Genomic DNA, 26,322 nt, shown 5'->3' on the forward strand with positions numbered 1-26,322 from the left:
TGTAAAAAGTTGTGTAAGTCGCTCTGGATAAGAGCGTCTGCTAAATGCCTGTAATGTAATGTAATATAATATTTTTTGCCTCCATTGCTGCTTAAGACAAATGGACGCCGCAGTTCGCGCAATGAGAGTTTAGTCCGCTAATTTGTGCCGAAAAATTGAGCTTAAAATATGTTCACATTAGAGAATGTAATTAATATTTTCCTCGTTAATGATGAATTATTTCACCCACCCACAACCCATCCGCTTTTAATCAGAATGTTCATTTTTATGACTCGGCCAGCCCGATCAGTGGATTAACCGCGGTGCCCGCACATATAACTGCAATCCGCGCATCACTAATACACACATTCCTTATTTTTTTCCCCACCCGCATTCAGCAAAGAAGAATGTCACAGTCAGAGCCAACCAGAGGAGGAGTAGTGGCGGGTCTTCGCAGAATGTGGGTGGGAAAAAAATAACGCTACACTCATATACACACAGACAGACCTGCTAAATGTCAGGCGCAGCGGTTCGACCAATGAAAATGTTTAGTAGCACTTGACAGATTTTTGGGTCGCATGTGCGACCAAAATGGTCGCACTCTGGAGCCTTGCACTGGGTACACTGCTTACTTTTTGCTTCATAGATCTTTAGTATTTCTGCATATCCACCCTTAGACTTTACGCACTTGTGGTCAAGGAGTTTATTCAAGTCTCTGTGATGCTCACATCTTTAAAAAGCTTTAAATAACGGACCCCCCTAAATGGGCAAGGATTGGGCAGATTTGGCTATACCACAAGTATTAACTTGCTTCACAAACACAAAATGGTTTCTTTGCAGTTTTGTGTATGTGTGCTATTGGCTAAAATCACATCACATGTAATAAGCCCTCACATGGTTCAACCGTCGCCATTATTGCATTTTACCTTCCATTGCCCATTCAGCCTCTATGGGAATTTTTTCTTTAAAAAATTTTTTTTTAAATTATTTCCAAAACCATTTGTAATTTCAAAAAGGTTTTGAACAAGAACACAGCTCTGAACCAAGCTGAATAATGTTGGAATGGCATGTTAAAAGCTGTAGGAGAAGAATGCAAAACGTTCTACAGAAAGATAATAATAATAACTAGAAGAGTGCACTCAGTAGAGTGCAAATCTCCGCCAGGCGTTAGCTTTGCTGATGCAACAATAGAGGCTACACAATCAATGCAACCAGACAAATACAATATTACAAGTTTTTACCATGTGCCACTGAAAATCCCAAAAACGCCGATTCAGTGAAGTAACGTTAAAGGCGGTGACATGTTAGCTAATTTCATTCATATCAGCCACAATGTGTTAGACAGAGCTAACGTCGACGTTATAGTCTGGCACTTTCATTTCAAATCTGGACAGGAACAATTCCAAAAGACCAGCGATGTAAAATATCAATTTCAACGTGAAAATGCCAACAAAATAATTGCCAGATTCAAACATTAACGTACTCCATTAGTTGGCAGATTATTTTGTTGGTATTTTAATGTTGACATTTTACATCGGTGGTCTTTCATTCCAAACGGAGGAGGAGGAGGAGGAGGAGAAGGCTGGCACCAAGACTGCACTGATTGGCAGCTAGCATCCTTTACTGCAATGTTCCACAACAGTTTGGTTGAAATATCTGCTTTCGTTCCACAGTAATTGATATTTACAGATTGTTTTTCCTGGTATAGTTTTTTGGTATATATCAAGTTTTACATCAATAAATCAAAGCATTGCAGAGATATAACTCACTTCCTGTTTGGCGCCTTTGCCATCAAATTTGTTTGTTTACAGCACCATATACTGATCAAACTCAGTATACCCAAAGTAAAACAAAAACTAAGTGGAGAAGCGGCCTTTTATTTCATGCCCCAAGTCTGCAGCCTTTTATTTAAAGCTCCAAGGCTGGAACACCCTAGCATTAGAAATCAGACAGGTAAGCTCTGAACAGTTCTAAAAAAAAAAAATTAAAAAAAAAAAGTAAAGATCCCTCTCTTTTTGCCTTGGCTTTATTTCTTCATAGAATTACTTTTCTATTGTCTTTATCTTAACATCCTTTTTACATTTTAAAAAGTTTAAGTTTAATTCCTCTGTAGTTGTCATAAAGTGCTGCTTTATTTGTGTTCTTATTATCTGTAATTTTGAATTTTTAAAATTTAATTATTACTTTTAATTTTCTATGTTCTTGGTGTTATTTTTATAGTTTTTATCATTTTCAATTTTTAGCCTTTTACCGTTATCATAAAATTATATTTCACAAATGCTTTGTCTGTCTGTGATAAAGCACTTTGTGCTGGAATCCATGTATGAAAAGGTACTATACAAATAAATGTATTATTATCATTATTCAGACTAAATGGCTCACAGATCATGACAACATTTCTTGAATCCGATGGGCCAGAATCCTATGCTATGACTCACCAGGTAGTTGTCATCCTGGAAGGCATAGTGTAATGTGGTGATCCACTGGCTGTCTCCATTCACCAGCACGTCTCGCTCCTCCCGAAAGCAGGCTGTCTGAGTTCCAAAAAGAATAAGCAGCAGAAATGTATGATTAATTCATCCTTCTTTCTAATTATACAGGATAAATGGTATAAATCCCACAAACCATTTAACGCTTGAATAAACCACATCTCTCACGTGTGTTGCATGAGTAGCTCATGCTCCAGAAACATTTGTTTTCCTAAATGTCTTTCTCAGTGCCAAAGAGCAGTGAACCAGGCAGGTAGCTGAATGAAAGTTAAATGGGAAAGCCTGTTAGCTAGAGACAGGCACATCCAACTCATTACCAGCCTGTTGGAAGGCTTGCCACCCACCCACCCCCCCTAGTATTTCTAGAGGATTATCTAGAAATACTGAAGCAACACCTCAAGACATCAGCTAGAGAGTTAAAACTTGGTCATATCTGGGTCTTCCAGCAGGACAATGATCCAAAGCATACCTCCAAAGTTGTAACAAAATGGCTAAAGACAACAAAGTGAAAGTACTGGAGTGGCCATCACAAAGCTGATATAGTACATAAAAGCTGAAATAAATCTGTCTCTTAGCTATTATTTTGAAATGACCTCTTATGGAAATTAAATAGATACCCTAATTGACTTAACACAGGAAATGTATGGTAACATGAAATGTGTGGAGTTGTGAAAAATTGAGTTTGAATGTCTTTAGCCTAGGTGCATGTAAACTTTTGGCCTCAACTGTATCAGTGTTTCCCATGTAATGTTTTTCAGGCCTGGTGGTAAGCACTGAAAAACCTCTAAACAGGTGGCAATTGACGTGGTCGGATGGTGCAGCAGGTAGTCTACAATTTATATTTGCTTTAAAATTTTGTTTGCTCTATATACATCCAAGACTTAAAATGATCACATGGAAAGGCTAACTTAATACACTGCATTTATTGCATAAAAATAAGCTTTGTAATGTAAGGCGGTTCACAGAAGAGTGCCCAAATGAAAATAGACTGTTTACTGTGCTGACAGGGAGTCAGCAGGGTCTGAAAAAAAATTGCAAAACATCCTACTGGATCTCATAAATGTAAAACCTCTCCATAATACCGCGTAATCATGTTTTGCATTGATGGAAAGCCAATGCCATGGGGAACAAGTTGGTTTCTTTAGTGGTGGGGCGCTGACTAAACATCTTGATACCTATGGGTCAGCACTGAGCCAGATACAAAGGTTAAGCTGGTGTGCTATGCTTGAAGAGATAGCCCAAGCAGGATCATTTACGTACTGTTTTGTTATCGTCGTGTCTTCATTTGATGACTTGGTGTTTTGCTTTGATCTTTGGATATACAAGGGAAAAGGGGCAATGGTTCAAGGAGACTCGCCAATACGACCTTGAACGCATATGCATATAGCCATCTCACCACACACACTCTTTTGCATCTGTTTCTTATCGTCATTACACATACTATATAATAAACTGCATTCACTTTAACCTGGCATTCCTTTTTGACTGTTACCACTGCACATCTAGCAGTTTCAGGGTCCTAACATAAGCATAGAACTGCACCCCGTAGTCACTCGCCTATACACTAGTGCCGTAGCAGGATACACTACTGTATCTACGCAGGGCACACAAGCCAGAGGCACGTACACATCTACTACCTACGATAGATAGCGATCCATATAGGTAAACACCACTTGCAGTCTCCTTCTATGCATAACTGTTAGCACAGAGGAAAGGTTTAAGCATTAGTCAGATAACTGACATAAGATTAAATGAACCCCGTTCCAGTAGCCCCGGGTAAGACTACGTGCATTTCTTTGCCACTCAGATACTTCTGCTGTTTGGTGTATCTGAAGCGATTCTTACAGTAATCTCTGCCACATTATAATTATGACTCCACAATTGCATACAGAGCATCTTTAACAATGTTACAAACTTGTGACAAAGAATATTTTTAAAACATTCAGTGAAAAATTATTTGATAAAATTAATTTACTTTAGATTAAAGTCCAGGAAGTTGTTGGGTGTGAAGCATTGTTATTGGAAAAAAATAAGGACACACCTGGCATTACTTTGCAGGTTTACCAAGGTTTTATGCACCTTGTGCATTAATGTTAACATCCTCTACCCTTTACAAAATATTAGCACATCATGAATATAGGAGAAAACGTTTAATACTTGGTTGTCCATTGCCCACATTGGAGGTTCTCGTTTAGGCCGTGCTCACATTGTCGTAAAATTTCCTCTTACCATAAAGAATGTCTGACTAGTTCACATTCTGGACAGAGGTGATTGCAAGCTAACCGGAAGTGCACTCCTAAAATTTCTTCTTACTGTGAAGAGTGCCTGACCCGTAAGCGTAGGAAATGTATTAACACAACGGCACAATCGAGAAATACCATTTTGGAAAAAAGGGTATAGGACTGTCATCCTCGAAGTCCGGACTACGGTCCGGATCTAGACCGAACCAGAACTGTGTCCGAACTCTGAGCAAATTATACTTTTCATATGTATTATTTATATTATCTGCAAGACATCGGCATGACGCAACAAGTCAAAATTCTCCGCTTTCTCCACTGCAAGCAGTGCTCCGAATGTTCGCCTGCTCCACTGTCTGTGTGAGGATGTCTACTCTGCTTTGGTTTGGTCCAATCACATTCAGTGTCCTGTCATCTCCATGACAACGATGGGTTGACATGGCGCTGGGCTCATTAAGAGTTGACTGCGCAGCTAGTTTCGTCAGCAGTTAGCTAGTAGCCTAGTTTTGTCGGCAGTTAGCTAGTAGCCTAGTTTCGTCAGCAGTTAGCTAGTAGCCTAGATTTTGAATGTGAATCAATCTAAAATGGCATGCTCAAAGGTGGCCAGTAAAAGAAAAGTTCTTGTTACATCTAGGCTATGTCACAACGAGACAAAGCAACTGAGTCCTCACTCAGAGTGGCATAGGTGTTGGGTAAACACAAGAAGCCATTTTCTGATGCGGAAATAATAAAAGAATGTAGGACTGAAGTGGAGACCATGTTTGAAAGCAAACCAAAAGAGGAAATGACAGGTAAAACCAAGAAAGTCCCCCTCTCAGATTCCACAGCAATAAGAAGAACTGAAATACTGGCTGGCAATTTGATTAAACAGCTTTGTGATGGAATAAAAAATGCACAGTGCATTTCCTTAGCTGTGGATGAGTCTATTGACACCACTGACAATGCTCAGTTGCTGCTGTTTGTGAGGTTTTATGATGAGGCAAAGGGGGAGTTTGTTGAAGATGTGTTGGGCCTGACAAACCTCAGTGGACACACAAGGAGGGAAGACATTTATGAAGCAATAATGGGAATTCTGAAGTAAAGTTGTGTCAATTGCTACTGATGGAGCTCCAGCCATGATGGGGAGAGGGAGAGGACTGTTTCAGCGCCTGAAAGATCACCACCCTGACCTGATATCTTACCACTGCATAATCCACCAGTCTGTCCTTTGTGCAAGTCTTGGAGAAGTGTACTCTGAAATCTTGGCAACAGTGATGCGACTCATAAACTTTTTGAGAGCATCATCTTCACTGCAGCATCGCTTGCTGCGCACATTCCTGACAGAGGTCAATGCAACTTTTGATGATTTGATCCTGCACAACAATGTCAGATGGCTGAGCAAAGGCAAGGTCCTGGAGCGTTTTTGAGCCATTAGGAAAGAGTAGCAAGTGTTTCTGTCAGAGCAAAAGAGAGCAAGAGCAAAACAGTTCAAAATGAAGAAAAGATGAAAGCTGTTGCATTTTTGGCTGATATAACATCTCATCTAAATTACCTAAATCTCAAGCTACAGGGCAAGAACAGCACAGTGTGTGAGCTGATATCAGCAGTGCGTGCTTTCCAGAGGAAACTGGAGGTTTTCAAAAGTGACCTACAGGTAAGCCTTTTTAATCTTTTCTACCAAACACCTTTGAACACCTTTTTGGTACTTCATCATACCCTTTTAAGCAGCACTCCTTATTCCTTTTTATTTTTTACCTACAGGAGGGACTGCTCCACTTCCCAAAACTTTTGGAACAGACCAAAGGAGAAGAACATCCTCAGAATCATATTGAATTCCTGGAGAAGCTGACTGAAAATTTCAAGACTCGCTTTGATGACTTCACTTTAGGAAAACAAGTCCTACTGTACATTGAAAACCCATTCCTGGTCAGAAATGTCAAGAGTTCTCTGCAGAAGCACAACAAATCTTTTCAAGGGCCAGTGCGCTGCTTCTCTCCATGTGAATTGATAGACCTCCAGGAAAACCTTGCACAGAAAGAGGCTGACTGTGACGCTCACCTTCTAGACAAAGATGGTTAGTGCAGCTAATTTCCCTCTCTTGCATAAGATGGCACTTCACATTCTCACGTTTGGCTCAACCTACAGCTGTGAGTCTGCATTCTCAACAATGAACATGGTGAAGAACCGCAGCCGACTCACCAATGAACATTGCAGCAATGTCTCCGCCTGGCCATCACACCTTTTGTGCCGAAGTTCAAAGTCTTGGCAATAGACCAAAGGTGCCACTTCTCTCATTAACCTCTTAAGGCACAAGCCAAATCTTGCCAATCCTTGCCCATTTAGGGGGTACCTTATTTAAAGCTTTATAACTCCAGATGTGAACACCACAAAGACTTGAAAAATGGCTTAAAAGAAGCAAGACATTTGTACAATTTACAATACTAACAGATTAGTTTATATTCATAATTTTGGAAGAAATAAAGTGCCACAAATGCAATTGTTTTGACAAAAAAACAAAAATAAATTTGCACTTTTTAAGTTTGCAATGAAATACTGAGAGATTGCATATATACAGGAGGTTAAACCATACATGTGCTAGGTCAAAAACTTCTTGACCACAAGTTAAAATTTAAGGGTGGATATGTAGAACTACTATAGATGTATGAAGCAAAAACTAAGCAGTGTACCCAGCATCTCCAAATCTATCCAAAATGTCTAAATTATGCATTGCTGTAAATCATAACATATCCACGTATTTCACTACAAATCAACTGTTTTGACTCAAGAAAATCACCGTTGCATAATTTTCAAATGGGAATTACAAGCTTTCAGTCAGTACAGTGGTCTAAAATAGCTAGGTGTCCAGAAACATATCCAAAATCTCTCCAAAATTGAATAAAATGCTTTTTGTCCTTTATAAAGCATATAAATGAGCCCCTTATGAGGGTTTAAGATGAAACATTGCTATCAGATTAAAAAGATAATGCAAAAATATTGTCACACAATGCGGTACAGTACCTAAATGTGTAATAATTAACTTGTGTGTATTTCTATATTCTGTACTCTCGTATGTTTTCTTGTATGGGGATGAGACAACATGAAAACAATTTTCACCCGTCCACCACGTTTTGGCAATGTTCCAGCTCTGACGTCATCACTGTTGCATGCTTCACAAAAACTATTACACTTCCATCTAACGCTTACATTACAGTGTGAAATATTTACATTATATGACACCACTAACCTATTTAAAGATACTCAATTTCAAAAATAACGTATATAACCTAAATATTTTGAGCGGTAATACTTACATAGCAACGATGAAATCTCCTCTATGTTCAGTTGATGGAGACAGAGACAGTATCAATGATATTGTTCTATTCGCTTCTGTTTTGCTCCAGAAAACGATGTCAGCTAGGTCTATCAGCAAACATATGGCTTAGCTATGTTCAGAAGTCCTCAATAATAATTGTATTTTCCAAGAAACTACGAAATATCCTGGAACACGTTTCGTTAGGTGCATCGTATTTGTCTGCTAACAGAGTGAACGCGTAAGTGAATGCGATGCTAATAATATTTTCTGTTACGCTGACCTATAAAACGCTATTCCAAAAGCAGAATTAGACATGTTATACATCGTTAGAAAGCTTATACTCTCGCCTACTGAATAAATGAATTGTCAATCAAGTCGGACTGTACTAAAAAGGGCGACGACGCCGTAAACAACAGGTGTGGTGTTACGCACAGCTATTTTGGAAGATACCCAGGCGTCACAGATGCGCGTATATTTCCCAAATGGATTGTCCAAGACAATATGACCACGCAGTCTCAAAAGGGACATCTCTACATGTAAAACCAACAGTAAGGTTTTATATTTATTCAATATCTAGTCCCAGATATTGACTGTAGAATGACATGGTATCATTTTTAAAAACTTTTTCTCGTTTATTTCGTTATTCAGTGAGCAGCGTTTTCACTGCTGTATAGGCATATCTTAGGGCTATTGTCGGGTTTATCTTGTTGCTATGACGGAATACAATTTTTTAGTGGTGAAAGAATATTTTTATGAATGCCAAGATAGACAATATTGTCCATTATGTCAAGGGTGGGGGGTGTTTTTTTAGATGAGACTGCAGGGAGGGGGTGCATGTTAAATGAACGACCGGAGCGACAATGGTGGGGCTGCGAAACTCCGTTTTCGGCATAGTTGTCATGTATCGTCTACTAATGAAACAAACAACGCGTTTCTGTTTTCATCTCACACGTTGGTTGCAGTAGCACCGAATGGTTGACTTTAGTAATCTAGGCACGCGGGCCTGCCCACCACTAGGGGCTGAGGTTAAGCAACAGTGTTTGACACAATGTACAATATTTCTGGACATATTTGGACTTTGAGTCTTGGGATGGTTTGATTCACCTTTGGTGGGTGGGTGTGTGAACCGGTTGGGGGGATGGGGAAAATGGGGAAATGGTGATTTGTAGATCCTTTGTATATACATAACGGAGATAGTTTCCAGGGGCGTTTTTACATTAGGGGCATGTGGGGCAGTGCCCCACCAAAGGTGGTGCTGTGGTGCAAGATCATCGTAACCTCTGAATGTTGTGGCATAATGTATTTTATATTTAATACAAAATAGTGATTCAGTGGTGAAAATGGCGTGTATAAATATAATATACTTGACTCACAATCCTTATAGTGCTGCTTTGGAGTAATTTCCTTTGTGTGTATGTGTGTGCTCCCGCTGAGGACTGCGCGCCCTGTCCTATCTCTCTGCTGTGGGGCAGCGGAGCACTCTGCCCCATCGTTACTAGGAGAACAACATGAGCGTGATCTACGTAAGCAGGGAAAACCTCCCGCAAATTATGTTGGGTGGAGGGGCAGAAATGTTTCTGCCCCTACGAATTCTGCCTAGCAACAGGTGGGCCACCTGAGGTGCCGAAAAAATAATAAACATAACCGTTAATCGGTTGATGTGTGTCTATCGCTAATGCTAGAGTGAGAGCACCTATCAGCGACCACCTTCGTTCGACAGACAAGAAAACGTAAACAGATTTGCAACTATACATGAAATAGGCGAAATATCGGTAACATCCTGTACCTAGTTATGTAGGAAAAAATGTCCTTGTTATCCTCCAGTGGTTATTTCTTCAGTACTTTCGCAATTTTTCTCTGTGCCGGCAAATACGTCAGAGGGGGTCCAGCACTAGCTTTTGGTTGCTAAGAGGACGTGTATCGACCACCCCATATAAATGAATGGAACTTGACATATATTTGCTAGCATACTGCATAAGTGTCCGACCTTGCGTATTTGAGGTTAATATGAGAAAGGGTGGTCGCTGTCAGCACGTCTAGGAATCCGTACATATTCACTGTTGTAACTCAAGTCACAGTGTGAGGGCGGGGATGGGGTAGACACTTATGCTAATAGAGCTTGTAAGTGTAAACGTCACCAAGCCACTCCTCTCGTTTTCCCGCAAATTTGTCAATGGGAAAATGAATGGGGCAATTTTCAATATTTTTAGTTACAAGTCGGGAACCAGTTAGCTATTGGTATGCGGTACTCATGACATATATGACTCATGAAATATAATATCAGCAGCACGATTGACCCATGAGAAGTACAAGGTACAACGTTGTGTATGTTTAGTACGCTTAGGAACTACACATACTGGTACTGTGCTCACGACGCACGCTTATATCGCCACGGCTCAGCTGGAACACGCTTGCGCCCTTCTACTTCTAGCGTCACTTTAATATCGTATTTCAATTTAAAATTACTGGAAATAACGGATTTGTTACTATTAAGTTATATTGTTTATTTCACATCATAATTGTACGGTCATGATGACAACAGGATTTCCTTTCAGGGATCTATAAAGTACAACCATAGACCATATAAAATAGTAGCATACAACGTAATTTCAAATGGAATATAACGTCATATATATTTTTATCACAACACAACAACAATATAGCTAGCCAGCATGGTTTTCGATAAATTACCGACAATATATTTACTACTTACTAGGTTTTAATAAAACTATTTATTAGAAATTGTCTATCTCTTGTCTACTGCACCTGTCTTGTCTAAGTGCACTGTGATTCTGATTTTCACAATGTGTGTATTCCTTTGTAAGTGCTGTGAGCAGGCTGAAAGTCTATGTTACACTGAAGCCTTGCGAAACAAAGTTTCGTTACATTGTGTACTGTACAGTATATGGTTTGTAATGACAAATAAACCTGACTTTGACAGCTAGCTAGCTACCTGCTGATCCAGCCATTCCTAACGTTAATGTTAGCTAACCGAAACTTTATAAACGATATCTTTCATGCTGGCGCTAACAGACCCGCTAATCTACTCTGGCTGTATATGGCCTGCTCTACATGGATGGATTTGGTATGATTTTCTCCCTTCTTAACATTATTGTCCTGACCATTGAAAAAATGCATTAAGCTAACCAGTGGCACTGCATTTGTCGTGGGTATAGCTAGCTAGCCACCAGTGTTGGGTGGAGTTGGCCCTATCTGCTGGTCCAGAGTCAGTTATTTTCTTCTCCTACTAATGGTTAAAGTTAGGACCTGGGAAGGGGAATCTGATCCCAGACCAGCAGTTAGGGGCAGCCAAGGCACCGCACTTGGCGGGTAGACTTACAAGCACACGTGGTTGTAACGCGACTGATTGATTTAGTGTAGTTCAGGACCACCAGGACATCGTAAATCGACATAAATCCATTTTTTTCCCTCCAGAGATTGAAATAAATATAACCAAGCACATGCTACGGTATAGAATGACGGTCCCAAAAAAATGTGAGAAATCTTTTATTTTTAATCGCTATAGATATTTTACAATCAATGATTTTTTAAAAGTCAATAGGATTTTAACATTTGGCCGCGACGTCACGAACCAGACGCCCCCTGGAGGCAATTTGACTTACAAGCTTAGTGTCTTCACTGGTATGATTTGTCACTTTAAATACGAAGCCCATACACTTCCTATGCCTTCTAACGGCCATGTTCTTGTTATCTAAGCGACGGTATGGAGACACAAGTTGTGAGTAACCTACCGGAGACAATGCAGTGTCATTAAATGTTTATTAATATATGTAAGTAAAGCCCCATTCAGATCAGATTTAGTGGGTAATACCTGGGTTAATGGAATGCCCATTGTTCTCTTGAAACCCAGCATTTAGGTGGGTATTTAGTGGGTCGTACACTGGAGCTGGGTTGTTTACGATTCTATCGTCATTGCTAGGGCAACGGCTATAACGTTTTGACAGCTAACGTTAGTTAGCATTAGCAATCGCTAACGTTATTGGCTAGCTAGCAAGTTAGCAACCGCTAACATTTTTAGCTAGCTTTCAATCGTTTTCAATAGACCTGGCTAGTTATAAGTAACGTTATCTCAGCTGGCTGACGCTAGCTAACCTTGTTAACGTTGCTAACAACGTTAGCTAACTAACTAGCGATTGCTAGGCAGTTACTGCAGCTAGCTAGCTAACCAGTCACTACAGCTAGCTAGAAACAGGTCTAAGAACATTAAAAAATAATAATCTGCGGTCTGTAACAGCCGCTGCCCTAGCAATGACGACAGAATCGTAAACAACCCAGCTCCAGTGTGTGAATGGTACCGACCCACTAGATACCCACCTATATGCTGGGTTTCAAGTCAATGGGCATTCCATTAACCCAGGTATTACCCACTAAATCTGATCTGAATGGGGCTTTAATTACATATATTAATAAACATTTAATGACACTGCATTGTCTCCGGTAGGCTACTCACAACTTGCGTCTCCATATCGTCTCTGCCTTAGCTAAAAAGAACGTTGCAGTTAAAAGGAATTTAAAGTGACCAATCATACTAGTGAATATTAGCATAAGTCTCCACCCCATCCCCGCCCCTAGACTGACAAAAATCAATTCCTACTCCGTGCGAGGAGAAAGTGGCTCTTCGCGAGGAGAAATATTTTGCAAGCGAATAGAACCAGCTTGCGCGCGGCTCATTGTTTTACTCTCGGTGTTGAAATTTGCGTGCGTGAAAGTGGTTTTGTGCTCATGCAGTGAATATCTGCGTGCGTGGCTGCTTTTTTTTACTCGCGTAGTGAATATCTGCGCGCGCGTGCCTGCTTGTTTTACTCGCGCAGTGAATATCTGCTCGCGCTGATTATTGGCATTAAATTGACGCCATAGTGATCCACTTGCTCTGGGTCCAGGGCAGAACGTTTTTTGTTGATAGAGGAAGTAACGTTAGCACAGGAAATGAACTTTGCGTGCATGAATATGATTCGCTGTATGAAAAGCCTGTATATTCATGTTAATTACAAAACGCGGGATCCAAAACTAATATTTGAATGCTCAAATTTAGGTTCGAACTTAAAAAAAAAAGATTTTCGAATATTTTACGAACTTCTAATATTTTTTGACAGCCCTAAACCACAGACCATATTTTCTGCAGAAAACAAAATCCCTTTGGGGAAAAAAGCATTTAAATCTACCAAGGGTACCTACGGTGGAGGAAACTTCTGGGATGGCCCACAAAAAGACATCAATGTTGTGACACTATTATCGTTGGGTGTTTGTCACAGAAGTTGCAGGTGTTACAGAATTCGTAATTTTTTCCTTCTTTTGGCCAGTTCCATAAATTTTCCCGCTTTTTTTTTTGCCATTTCTGCATTCCCCATTTCCTCATTTTTAGTGCTTTCAGTGATTTTTCAACAGTTTTGTATGATAACTGTTGACCACAACGTGATTTAACCATGTGGCCAAATGCTGGGAGAAAAAGCAACAATGCACACAGATTCTGGAATGCACTGGGATTAACCTCTTAGCGCAAAGCCCCTAGTGATCGGCACGCCGGCTAAACTCAAACATTCAGTGCTACTGCAACCAAAGTGTGAGTTAAAAACAGAAACGCGTTGTTTTAGTTTCATTAGTAGACGATACACGACAACTATGACGAAAACGGAGTTTCGCAGCCCCACCATGGTCGTTCATTTAACACGCACCCCCTCCCTGCAGTCTCATCTAAAAAACACCCCCCAACCCTTGACATAATGGACAATATTGTCTATCTTGGCATTCATAAAAATATTCTTTCACCACTAAAAAATCATATTCCGTCATACTAACAAGATAAACCCGACAACCGCCCTAAGATATGCCATTACAGCAGTGAAAACGCTGCTCACTAAATAACGAAATAAACAAGAAAAAAAAACAAGATACCATGTCATTCTACAGTCAATATCTGGGACTAATATTAAATAAATATACAACCTTACCGTTGGTTTTACGCCTAGAGATGTCCCTTTTGAGACTGAATGGTCACATATATTGTCTTGGACAATCCGTTTGGGAAATATACGCGCATTTGTGATGCCTGGGTACCTTCTAAAATGGCTGTGCGTAATACCACACGTGTTGTTTTCGGTGTTGCCGCCCTTTTTAGTACAGTCTGACTTGATTGACAATTCATTTACTCAAGAGGCGAGAGTATAAGCTTTCTAACGATGTATAACATGTCTAATTTTGCTTTTGGGATAGCGTTTCATAGGTCAGCGTAACCAAACATTTTCTTATCATCGCATTCACTTATGCATTCACTCTGTGGAAGCAGTAAAAGACGCTGCGCCTAACGAAACAGTCAACAGTTTTTTGTAATTTCATGGAAAATACTATTATTATTGAGGACTTCTGGGCATAGCTAAGCCATATGTTTGCTGATAGACCTAGCTGACATTGTTTTCTGGAGCAAAACAGAAGCGAATAGAACAGTACCATTAATTTACTGTCTCTGTCTCCATCTACTGAACAAAGATAAGATTTCATCATTGCCATGTAAGTATTACTGCTCAAAATATTTTGGATATATACGTTATTTTTGAAATTGAGTGTCTTTAAATAGGTTAGTGGTGTTATATAATGTGGATATTTCACACTGTAATGTAAGCGTTAGTTAGTAGTGTAATAGTTTTTGTGAAGCATGCAACAGTGATGACATGAGAGTTGGAACATTGCCAAAACGTGGTGGACGGTTGAAAATTGTTTTCATGTCATCCCATCCCCATATAAGAAAACATACAGAGTACAGAGTATAGAAATACATACAATAGTTAATTATTACACATTTAGGTACTGTACCGCATTGTGTGACAGTATTTTTGCATTCTTTTTAAAAATCTGATAGCAATGTTTCATCATAAAGCTTCATAAGGGGCTCATTTATATGCTTTATAATGGACAAAAAGTATTTTATTCAATTTTGGAGAGATTTTGGATATGTTTATGGACCCCTAGATATTTTAGACCACTGTACTGACTGAAAGTTTGTAATTCCCACTTGAAAATGATGCAAGAGTGAGTTTCTTGAGTAAAAACAGTTGATTTGTAGTGAAAGACAGTTGAAATTGTAGTGAATATGTTGTGATTTACAGCAATGCATAATTTAGACATTTTGGATAGATTTGGAGACGCTGGGTACACTGCTTAGTTTTTGCTTTATACATCTATAGTAGTTCTACATATCCACTCTAAGATTTTATGAACTTGTGGTCAATAAGTTTTTGATCCAGCACATGTATAGTTTAACCTGCTGTATATATTCAATCTCTCAGTATTTCATTGCAAACTAAAAAAGTGCAAATTAATTTTTGATTTTTTGTCGAGACAATTGCATTTGTGGCACTTTATTTGTTCCAAGTTAGTACTGTAAATTGTACAAATGTCTTGCTTCATTTAAGCCATTTTTCAAGTCTCTGTGGTGTTCACATCTGGAGTTAAAAGCTTTAGATAGGGTACCCCCTAAATGGGCAAGGATTGGCAAGATTTGGCTTGTACGCTAAAGGGTTAAAACAATTAACAAAGGTTACAGACATGGACAGTCACACAAGAAATGAGTGAAAGCATATACCAAACCACAGCTTTTGTCCCAAAGTAAACCAAAGATGTGCAAAGACTGAAATTCAAAAACCAAAAGACAGTAGGATATTCCAAAAACCAGAGATGAAATGTAGAACACCAGACCTAGATGCAGGACTTGGATACCCACTCTCAACTAATTGTTACAAACATATTTTATGTGAAGACACTGACACACATCTGCTGACACACACGCACACACTCAACACACAGAGACTCACACTCACACACAGACGCACACATTCACACTTCCAATGGCCACCGCCCCAGTTCCTGCTCTGTCTTAGCTCCTGGCTAAGCTCGCCGAGCACTTTGAAGCTTCGGCCAAATGGTGAATTTCCATGTCTGACAAGATGCTTCAGCTTGCTTCTGAGACAGAAGCAGATCAGCTCTGGGTGGGAGGGGTGAGAGGCTGACTCTGAGGGTGTTATCCAAGGTTACTTTCAGTCTGTTCCAAGCCTTGAACTTTGCTGTGGACACAATGGAATGGCCAGATTCACACAAGTAAGCTGTTGTGAAAGGCAGTGTTGTGCATGAACGCGCTAAAAGAGCAGCGTTCATTGAACGTGCTCATATTTCTGGTGAACGGTGAACTGAACGTATCCTTTTGCAACTAATGAACGTGAACGTGAGCGTCGTTAACTCTCGCGAGAGTTAACTACGCTCACGCACTGCTTATGGCAGCCAACGAGGATTTACGGCAACCGGCATGCCAGCATGGCTAGTGAAACCGGCTCTAATTTTACCATCGCAGCTACAAGTACTGCTGAAGCCAGTTCATATGAATATTTGAAAGACTTTTATGAACAAATCAGTACAGATTCCAAAGAAAAAAACCACATGTTTTTATGCAAATTATGCCCACCGGGTCTGAAGAAACAAGTGCGAACGTCAGCCACATCGGCAACGAATTTGAAACAACACATCGAGTTGAAGCATCCGACCAGTCTTGGGAAATATTTGCAAGTGAATGATGATCATCACAAGAAGGGTAAGTCATAGGGAAGGCAAAATGGAGTTTTAGAATGTCGACCGCAGTGTGCACATGAACATTTCTCATAGAAAACGTAGTTTGTCTACCTTTCACTTCACAGCAGTGGTGATAAAACTAACAAGAAGTAAGTGCTAGTGTGTTGTTAGCCTTTACTGATCCCCATATGAGGTTCATGTATGAGGTCCCATAGCACTAACCCATAAAATTTGCTTTTTAACGGTACTTGGTCAGTCGAACGATAAAAATGAAACCATTCGATTACGGTCAACGGCACCAAAAATTTCTGTTGCACATTCAATAAACGGAAAAAGTCCCACAATAGGATCAATTTAAATCTTTAAAACATATATTCACATTGTTTTTTCTTGGCTTTTAAAAGTAATCTTGATTCTATAGTAGTATACAGTATTCATTTAGTTTGGGAAGTGGGCAGTGGCAATGATTGGGGACTTGGGGTGGATGGGTAGGAGGAGGTTCTACTGACAAGAATAGAACAGAATAAAAAAAATGGAAGAAATGAACGTGAACTAGTTCATTTTGTGGGACTGTGAACTTAGTTCAAAATTCAGAATTCTGAACTAAGAATGTAAACTAGTTCATTTTAATCTGTGTGAACTGAACTTTGAGCTTGCTCTTGTGAAGTGTGAACTTGCACAACACTGGTGAAAGGCAACAGCTACTTAATAGCTTTCACTGCAAGATGATGCTATTCCTTGAACACAGATATCCAAAAAGAGTGCAAGTCTAATTCGGCCAGCTGCAACTTCAAGCTGCTATCAGCAGACAGCTCTGTTAGCTGGCTTTCCAACTCTGGACAGGGCAATGTCATCAGCAGCAAGACCCACTGAAAAGGGGTCCAAAATCCAAAGGCTGACATCTCTAGGGTCCTCAGGGTCATAGTCCAAGAATCTATCTAGGATCTAGGATATTCATTTAGCACCATCCATGCATACTTCCGTGGGGCAGGGGGCAAGAACAGGGTAGATCCGTGCGTCATCTGCCCAGACAACGGAAAAATGCGGGTTTCGTCCAGGCCGTAGAACAATAGACCAGCTTTTCACCCTCTCACAGATATTTGAGGGGGCATGGTAGTTTGCTTATCCAGTCTATATGTGTTTTGTGGATTTGGAGAAGGCATACGACTGTGTACCCCGGGGTATCTTGTGGGAGGTGCTGCAGGAGTATAGGGTGCCGGGGTCGCTGTTGTGTGCCATTCGGTCCCTGTATACTCGGAGTGAAAGCTGTGTTCGCATTCTTGGCATTAAGTCAAGCTCGTTCAGAGTGGGTGTCGGACTCCGCCAAGGGTGCGCTTTGTCTCCTCTCCTGTTCGTGGTATTCATGGACAGGATTTCAAGGCGCAGCCGTGGTATGGAGTGTGTCCAGTTTGGGACAATGGAGTGTGTTACAAGTATATGAGACATTTGTGCACACACACATATAATCCCACATATAATCTTTCCATATCTTTTTATAATTGGTTGCTGGCATCAAATGATGTGAACCAGGTGGTCCTGGGGGTGGGGTTACATCCATGTGATTTCTATAAAAGTTCAAGAAAATACACATGGCATGGTGTGTGAGTGTAAGACAGGTATAATGGCGGGCTGATGCGAATGGGTATTTCTGCTGAAAGATGCAGTGTTGGTGGCGTTTGTGAGTTTGCCACATTTAGAGGAGGCCAGGAGTCAAGACACGCTCCGGTGTGGGATGAAGAGGGAAACAGATTTTTTGTGGATTAATCTTCATGCCCGTAACCACGCCACATAGCCGCCGAGGGCCATGTAGCCCCCCTTGGGATTCTTTTGTTTTCGGTTTTCTTGTGTTATCACACTGGCGCAACACCACACTGCATTTGCACGGGAAGTTGGACTGACTTGGTTTTTATAAAAATACAAAATATAAAAAAGAGAAGCAAAACTGAACTAAAGCAAACTCTAACCAGCGTGAGCTGTCTGTCTGAGGGGTGACGTCGGAACGGCCAGGGAAGTCGCAGGTAAGCCCCACTCTCAGGACAGGGTTCGACGTCAGAATCAATTATTTATTTTCTTTCTAGAGAAAAACTGCTGCACACATCATTTTACGTTACAGACGTTTCTCACACAGGCATTTTAAAATACATAACTGGCCAGTGGGGAACGTGTTTGTAACAAGTGGCATCTCTGCTGTTTGCAGATGACGTCGTTCTCTTGGCCTCATCATAGTGTGACCTTCGATGTGCACTAGAGTGGTTTGCAGCTGAGTGTGATGTGGTCAGGATGAGGATCAGCACCTCCAAGTCTGTGGCTATGGTCCTCTCCCGGAAAAATATGGTTTGCCCTCTTCAAGTAAGGGAAGAGAAACTGCCCCAGGTGGAGGAGTTAAAGTATCCTGGGGTCTCATTCACGAGTGAGGGAAAAAGGAATTCGGAGATCAACTGCCGTCTAGGTGCAGCGGCCGCAGTAATGCGGGCATTGTATCGGACGGTGGTGGTGAAGAAGGAACAAAGCCAAAAGACAAAGCTCTCGATTTACCAGCCGATCTTCGTCCCTATTCTCACCTATGGTCACGAGCTATGGGTAGTGACCGAAAGAGTGAGATTGCGAATAAAAGTGGCCGAAATGGGGTTTCTCCGTAGGGTGGCAGGGCTTACTCTCATTACATTACATTCATTTGGCAGACGCTTTTATCCAAAGCGACGTCCGAAAAATTGCATTTCATGGTTGTAAACAACTGCTGAACACGGGTTCAGTAAGGTACGATACTTATTTTGTACAGCTATTTCTAGCTGAGAACAGTGAACACTATTCTGGCCTAACATCTGCAAAGCCAACTAGGCAGAAGAATAAGCTACAGTATTAGGACAAATACAAATTACCAAGAAGTGCAGGGATGGGGCAACATGTAATAAGTGACAGGAAAAAGTTTTTTTTTTTTTTTTTTATTATAAAAGAGTGAAATATACAGCGTGGTGGTGGTTAGTCTAGGTATAGTCTGAAGAGATGAGTCTTCAGGCCACGGCGGAAGATGGGTAGTGAGGGGGAGGTTCGGAGAGGGACGGGGAGTTCGTTCCACCACTGGGGAGCTAGGGTGGAGAAGCTCTGTGATCCCTTTGGGCGGGTGGGAGGAGTTACAAGGCGCCCTGCTGCCGCAGAGCGGAGTGGTCGAGCAGGCACATAGAATTGAGTCATGTCCTGCAAGTAGATGGGGGCTGTCCTGTTGGCAGCAGTGTAGGCAAGGGTCAGGGCTTTGAACCGGATCCTGGCAGCGACCGGTAGCCAGTGAAGTGATCGCAGCAGAGGAGTGACGTGGGAGAATTTGGGGAGGTTGTAGATGAGTCGGGCAGCGGCATTCTGAATCATCTGTAGTGGCTGTATGGCACAAGCTGGCAGGCTTGCAAGGAGAGAGTTGCAGTAATCAAGGCGAGAGGTCACCGTAGCCTGGACGAGCAGCTGGGTGGAGTGCGTCATCAGGTATGGTCGAATCCTCCTGATGTTGTACAGGAGGAATCTGCAGGACCGTGATGTTGCCTTGATGTGCTCCTTGAGGTCCAGTTGGTCATCCAGGACCACCCCCAAGCTCTTGGCAGAGTGAGAGGCAGTCACTGTGGTGCCATCAACCGTGATTGAGAGTTCACGAAGCAAGGAGGTCTTGCACGGGAAGAAGAGCAGCTCAGTTTTGTTGAGGTTGAGCTTCAGATGGTGGCTGGCCATCCAGGTGGAGATGTCAGCCAGGCAGGAAGAGATCTTATCATTGACCTGTGTGGCCGAGGGGGGGAAAGAAAAGAAGAGTTGTGTGTCATCTGCATAACAATGATAGGAGAAGCCATGTGAATTAATGACTGAACCAAGAGATCTGGTGTATAAGGAGAACAGCAGAGGACCCAGTACAGATCCCTGCGGCACTCCCGTAACAAGTGGATGAGAAGCAGAGGCAGACCCCTTCCAGGTGACCTGGTAGGTCCTATCTGCAAGATAGGAAGCGAACCAAGACAGGGCAGTCCCAGCAATTCCCATCCCAGCCAAGGTGGAGAGGAGTATTTTATGGTTGACCATGTCAAAAGCTGCAGACAGGTCAAGAAGGATCAGGACAGAGGAGAGGCGTGAGGCTCTTGCAGTGGCAAGTGCCTCCGTCACAGCTAGGAGTGCAGTCTCTGTTGAGTGCCCGGATCAGAAGCCAGACTGGTGAGGGTCTAGCAGGTTGTTCTGATGGAGAAAATAGGTTAATTGTTTGAGAACTGCTCGTTCAAGGGTTTTGGACAGAAAGGGTAGAAGCGATACGAGTCGATAATTTGTTACATGGGAGGGGTCTAAGGTGGGTTTTTTGAGAAGTGGGGTAACACGAGCCATCTTAAAATCAGAGGGAACATGACCAGAGGAGAGAGAGGAATTAACAATGGAGGACAGATAGATTGATCGGGTGAGGAGCTCAGCTATTCGGGAGGACCTCAGAGTAGAAACGCTGCTCCTCCGCATTGAAAGGAGTTAGTTGAGGTGGTTTGGGCATCTGATAAGGATGCCTCCTGGGCACCTCCCTCTGGAAATGTTCCGGGCTCGGCCACCGAGGAGGAGACCCAGTGGTAGAGCTAGGACATGCTAGAGGCTGGCCTGGGATCGCCTGGGGATCCACCGGGATGAGTTAGCGGAAGTTGCTGGGGAAAGGGACATCTGGGCTGCTCTGCGTGTCCCTTTGCCACTGCGACCCTGACCTGGATTAAGTGGTTTAGAGAATGGATGTGCATACTCCAATGCAGTTTTTCCATTCAAGTCCGTTGTCTCGGAAATAATCAAGAGAAGGCAAACACTCTTCAGTTGTTGTTCTGGTGGGCAGCTCAGCAAAATTATTAAGTCTTAGGGAAGACTACCATCACACTGGTACTCACAAAAACTATCAATAAAACACAGATGCAAACGTTGATAGATTCACCAAGCTGCATGCTATTCTTAACTCATTCCAACAGCTGGTTTTCAATGCCAGAACCCCACAACACGTCTACTCATGCAGTCATTCAAGAGGTACGGTCACAAGTTTTTTTTGCAGCTGCCTCCCTGAGCATTTTTGGCACATATAACAGCAGCTAACAACACTAATTCCTCATCTGTAGTTAACCCTCTGGGATCGAGCGCTCCGCCGGCGGAGCTCGACAAGATGAAATTAACTTTTGTTTCTATTTGGATGATTAACTTCACGAGCTGTTATCATACAGACGCAACAAAAACATTGACAGAATCGTGACTTTCCAATGCTATCATTGGCAAATAATATAAATTATTTTAAATGTTTTAAATTTGATTAATTAGACCATGTATGTTTTGTTAATCCTTTCTCATTACTATGTGAATTCTGATCAGCAGGAAGTCCGCCCAAATCGCATTCACATGTTAACGACATTATAATTACTCTCCATAGAAGGGGACTAGGGAGGGGCGATGCGAGATCCATGTGAGAAATGTCAAGCCTGCGAAAGCAGAATAAAACGTCAAAGCATAGCCTAATTCACTTCTTTTGAGGTAAACATTTCGTTTAATTATGGAAAATGGCACGGATGACTGGACTTGACGTGCATCACACCTTGTTGGAGAGCGATAATGAAGACGTGAACAACTCATCAGGTCCGGGCCGTCCAGACGCTGAAGCCGACACTGATGAAGAGCGGTGTCATTTCGAACAGCGAACTGATCCTGCTGAGGATCAACTTCATGAGTAAGTGTATTTCTTACGATCATATTGGTAAATATGTGTACTGTATTACAACTTATCTGTGTGTTTGTAGGAATATCCAGTAATATGTGCATTAGTAAAGCATTAGTAAAGATTCAAACTATTGCATCTCAAAATTATAAGCTAGGCCTACCTCTCTGCGATCTGGTTGTGTTAGAAGTAGCAGGCAGAGAGGCACTGTCTGTAACTGTATTTTTTATGATCATAATGGTAAATAGCCTATGCGTGGCGTGTAGTGGCGTGGCTAGGATTCTAAAACTGGGTGTCCTCGCACAATCGATATTAGCATACTGTATGTAAGTTCGGGAAATAGCAATAAAATAACCACTTAGCTAAACAGACCTACTTCAGATAGAGGCATTGTTATTGATGAGTTGCATGCAGTTGAGTAGGAATATCAATGTTTATTTAGTTTAGCTAATGTTGTTTCATTGATAGCTTGCATTAAATATGTGTGCTGTATTACATTCTCTGTGTGTTTGTAGGAATATCACTAATATGCGCGCTTGTAAATTCCCACACTACGAACGATTCTAACCATTGCATATCAAAATTATAGGCTACCTCTCTGCGTCTGGTTGTGTTTGTTTGGTTCTTTGTTTGTATATGACGTAACTATGTCACATTTCCTAAGTTTTGTTTTCATTAGTTAGTGGTTTGTCACTTTTTTGTAAAGCATATTTAATTTTCACCTGTTGAAGGAAATGTGCTATATAAATAAAGTTTGATTTGATGTCACATTTCCTAACAATTTTGTTTTTATTATATTTATAGAAGCCGCGTTTCCACCAAAATTACCCAGAACTTTCAGTCCCAGGAACTACTTTACCAGGAACTAAAAGGTTCCTTCAGCCAATGGTTGTCTGCGTTTCCACCGGGGTCTAAAGTCCCGCGAAGATTAGGCAAATTAGCCCACTGGCGTATGAAAAAGCGACGTTGTCGTCGGTCCATCTGTCATATGATTTCTTCTGTAACCCCATACTACCACCGAAGTAGCCTACATTATTTTCTAATAACCGGGACAGCCCGGAGGGGTTTATTCCACTTATATACAACGGGTTACCAACAATGACTATATATGGTTACTTTTGTATTTATTGATTTTTATCGATTTAATCACATGGAATTTAAATATTCTTCTGCAGCCGTTTGGGCATATTTTACCGTTGTCAAGCAAAACTGTCGTTGGTAGTTGAACTTGGACCGTTATGCAACAAATAGGATATAACAGACCAATAGTCAGATTGTAACTGTTTTATATATCCTCTCAAACACATTCATTATGTTTTTATGCGAACATTCGCTTTCATGTCTTGACATCCGAAGCGACAGAATGCATTCACATTTCCAATATAACTGGCAACAACAGCAGAAATCATGCACACGTTGTAAACAATTTGCTGTTTGATTACTTTCTCATCGTCAATTCTATATAGGCTAATCGCAAAATGACAAGAATAGAACGAAACCTCGGACTTGCGTGAAAATTTTAATTAGTAGTGGTACAGCCACCATTTGTTTTCCCTCGAAGTTACTGCTAGCCGAGCAGCGAAGTGTGCACTCCAGATGCGAACCATGCACCATAAATTAGTCCATAGTCCTCCTGGTCTTTTTGTGGAATTGAAGAATGGCAGAGTAAAATTAGGGCAGTGTGAAAAAGCTAAAGGTACGATTACTAGAATTAACCTGTTATTTTACCATGACAAAAAGTGCGGAAGGTGATTTCCAGTTTGCTTTTACTGTATCACCAATGTGAATTACGCAGAACTACCGCATACCTCACATAACTGTATCAAACGTTTTGAGTCAATTACAACGGGCTAACAAAGAAAATCCGGAAGAAAATATCCAGCAACCGAATTAATCCGTTTGAATGTTTTAGTACGTAATATGCTGTCCCAGCACGAATGCTTAGCATTTTATAAAACGAATACTAAAGCAAGAAAAGAACAGAAGAGCACATGTTATAATTCCAAGACGTTGGCAGGCTATAACCAAAAGTAGGCTACTGCGCTGCATAACATACAAGTTTGATTTGAAGTTATTATGAAAATAAATCGGTTTGCGCCTGCATATTTTTAAAAATGGCGCCTGAAAATAGACACAAAAAAATTCTGCGAGTACTCGACCAATCAGAAATGTTCAGCGCTGCAAGCTCCACCCAAAAGGTTCCTGTACTTTCGGAAAGTACTACCCCCCGAGCAGGAACCTTTTGGGGGGTAAAACAAAGCCCCCGGAACTAAATTTAAACCCTAGTTCCTGCGGTGGAAACGCACTGAGTTCCTCAAAAGGTTCCTAGTTCCGGGGTATAGTTCCTGCGGTGGAAACGCGGCTAGAGATGCTGATCAGGAAACGTGGCCTAGTTCACCACTAGCTAAGAGGCCACGCAGGCTTCACAAGAGTACACCAGTCTCATCTAATCTGCCATGCATATAGTTTACTTCAATAAATGTTCCAAAATCAAGAGATGTCTTTGTTTGTCTTCTAAATGGCTCACTGAGTATTGCTTTGTGAAAAGTCTTTGTCTTAGAGGTGGGGAGGCATGCGGCCAGGTGTGAATAGCCTACTTAGCTTGCAGGTCCTCAAGAGTGGTTGCAGGTCCTCCTAACCCATACATATTCATTACAGAAAGGCCATTAGCCCTCCCATTCTCACCTGGTGTTGAAAAATAGTAGTCACAACACTAACTTTTAGCAATTTAATTTATATTTCGCATTGGATTTGCAAAAACATTTTGTCATCTTTTGATACCCAAGACCTTGATGAACGCATTTCAGTGATCCAAAAACGTATTGCTTAGTGTGTTTTATTACAACATTTCTGTGCATGTTCAAAACTACTGTTTACAGTTTGGGTGTTTTAGAGCAATTTACAATCCACATATGATTATGACCTACTTACTGCTGCCATATTATTGTAGCTGAGTTTGTGCTGAAAACAAAGATAAGAAACACTTTGGAATCATTGTATATAAAGTTGCTGAAATGTACACAAATGTCAGATCAGATGTGAATCAAACGTCTGTGATATGTAAAGTGTGTCAAAAACCTGTGTCAACGAAGGGTGGAAACACATCAAATTTGTTACACCACCTCAAGCAAAAACACCGATCAGAATATAAGAAAAGCCAGAAGTTGCACGAGGAGAAAGCGGCAACAAGTAACGTTAAGCAAACTCCTTTAATTCAAATGGGTAGCCTATTGTCAGTGGCACTCCCTATGATAAAAAAAAGGAAACGCTGGAACGAACTAGCAGAGGCGGTGGCATTTTGCTTAGCCAAAGACATGTTGCCAATCCAAACTGTTGGATTGATTCAGGCGGGATTCAGGCTAATGATCCAGAAAATGGACCGTAGATACTAGTGATGCGCGGATCGCGGTTTTATCCGCGGGCACCGCGGTTAATCCGAGGATCGGGTGGGCCGAGTCATAAAAATTAATATTCTGATTAATAGTGGATGGGTGAAATAATACATCATTAATGAGGAAAATATAAATTACGTTCTCTAAAATGTGAACATATTTTAAGATTAATTTTTCGTCAGGTATGAATTAGCAGACTAGACTCTCATTGCACCAATTGCAGCATACATTTGTCTTAAGCAGCAATGGAGGCAAAAAAGATCCGAGAGAAATTTAAAAAAGGAGAACAAAAAAAAGGGCAGAAAAGTTCTGTGTTTACATTTCAAACTTGTACTTGATTTGAATCATTATTGTGTTTACTGTTTCGCAGCATAGTTTAAGACTTGTTAAGTTTGCACTATTTAAACATTATTTGCACTTTTACAGAAGAAAAGTATTTTTAGAACATTTCCATTTGCTTTTCCTGGGGTTAGATTATGAATCCTGCAAGTACTGGTGTTTGCATTTTCACTGGAATTTTAATTAGTGAATAAAATTCATATTCTATTTTTTAGCCTACTTAATTGGTATAGTTTAGTATTGGATGATAGTCAGGATTAAGTTTTACTTTTTTGGATCAATGTTTGTGTTTGCACGGCTCTCAAGACTGTATGCTGATGTGACTTGT

The 26,322-nt window shown here is 41.0% G+C and overlaps 1 protein-coding gene across 8 annotated transcripts in view; it reads right to left on the bottom strand.

The window, feature by feature from the left end:
- LOC135257857 (serine/threonine-protein kinase MRCK alpha-like) overlaps positions 1-26,322 on the bottom strand; it is a 377,275-nt gene that overhangs the window by 295,375 nt on the left and 55,578 nt on the right. For all 8 annotated transcript variants that reach the window (XM_064341039.1, XM_064341035.1, XM_064341036.1 and 5 more), the window contains exon 4: positions 2,418-2,513. In XM_064341039.1, coding sequence (XP_064197109.1) covers positions 2,418-2,513 — 96 coding nt within the window. The remainder of the gene's footprint in view (positions 1-2,417; positions 2,514-26,322) is intronic.

The sequence above is a fragment of the Anguilla rostrata genome, chromosome 6, assembly GCF_018555375.3.
Source record: "Anguilla rostrata isolate EN2019 chromosome 6, ASM1855537v3, whole genome shotgun sequence".
NCBI lineage: Eukaryota > Metazoa > Chordata > Actinopteri > Anguilliformes > Anguillidae > Anguilla > Anguilla rostrata.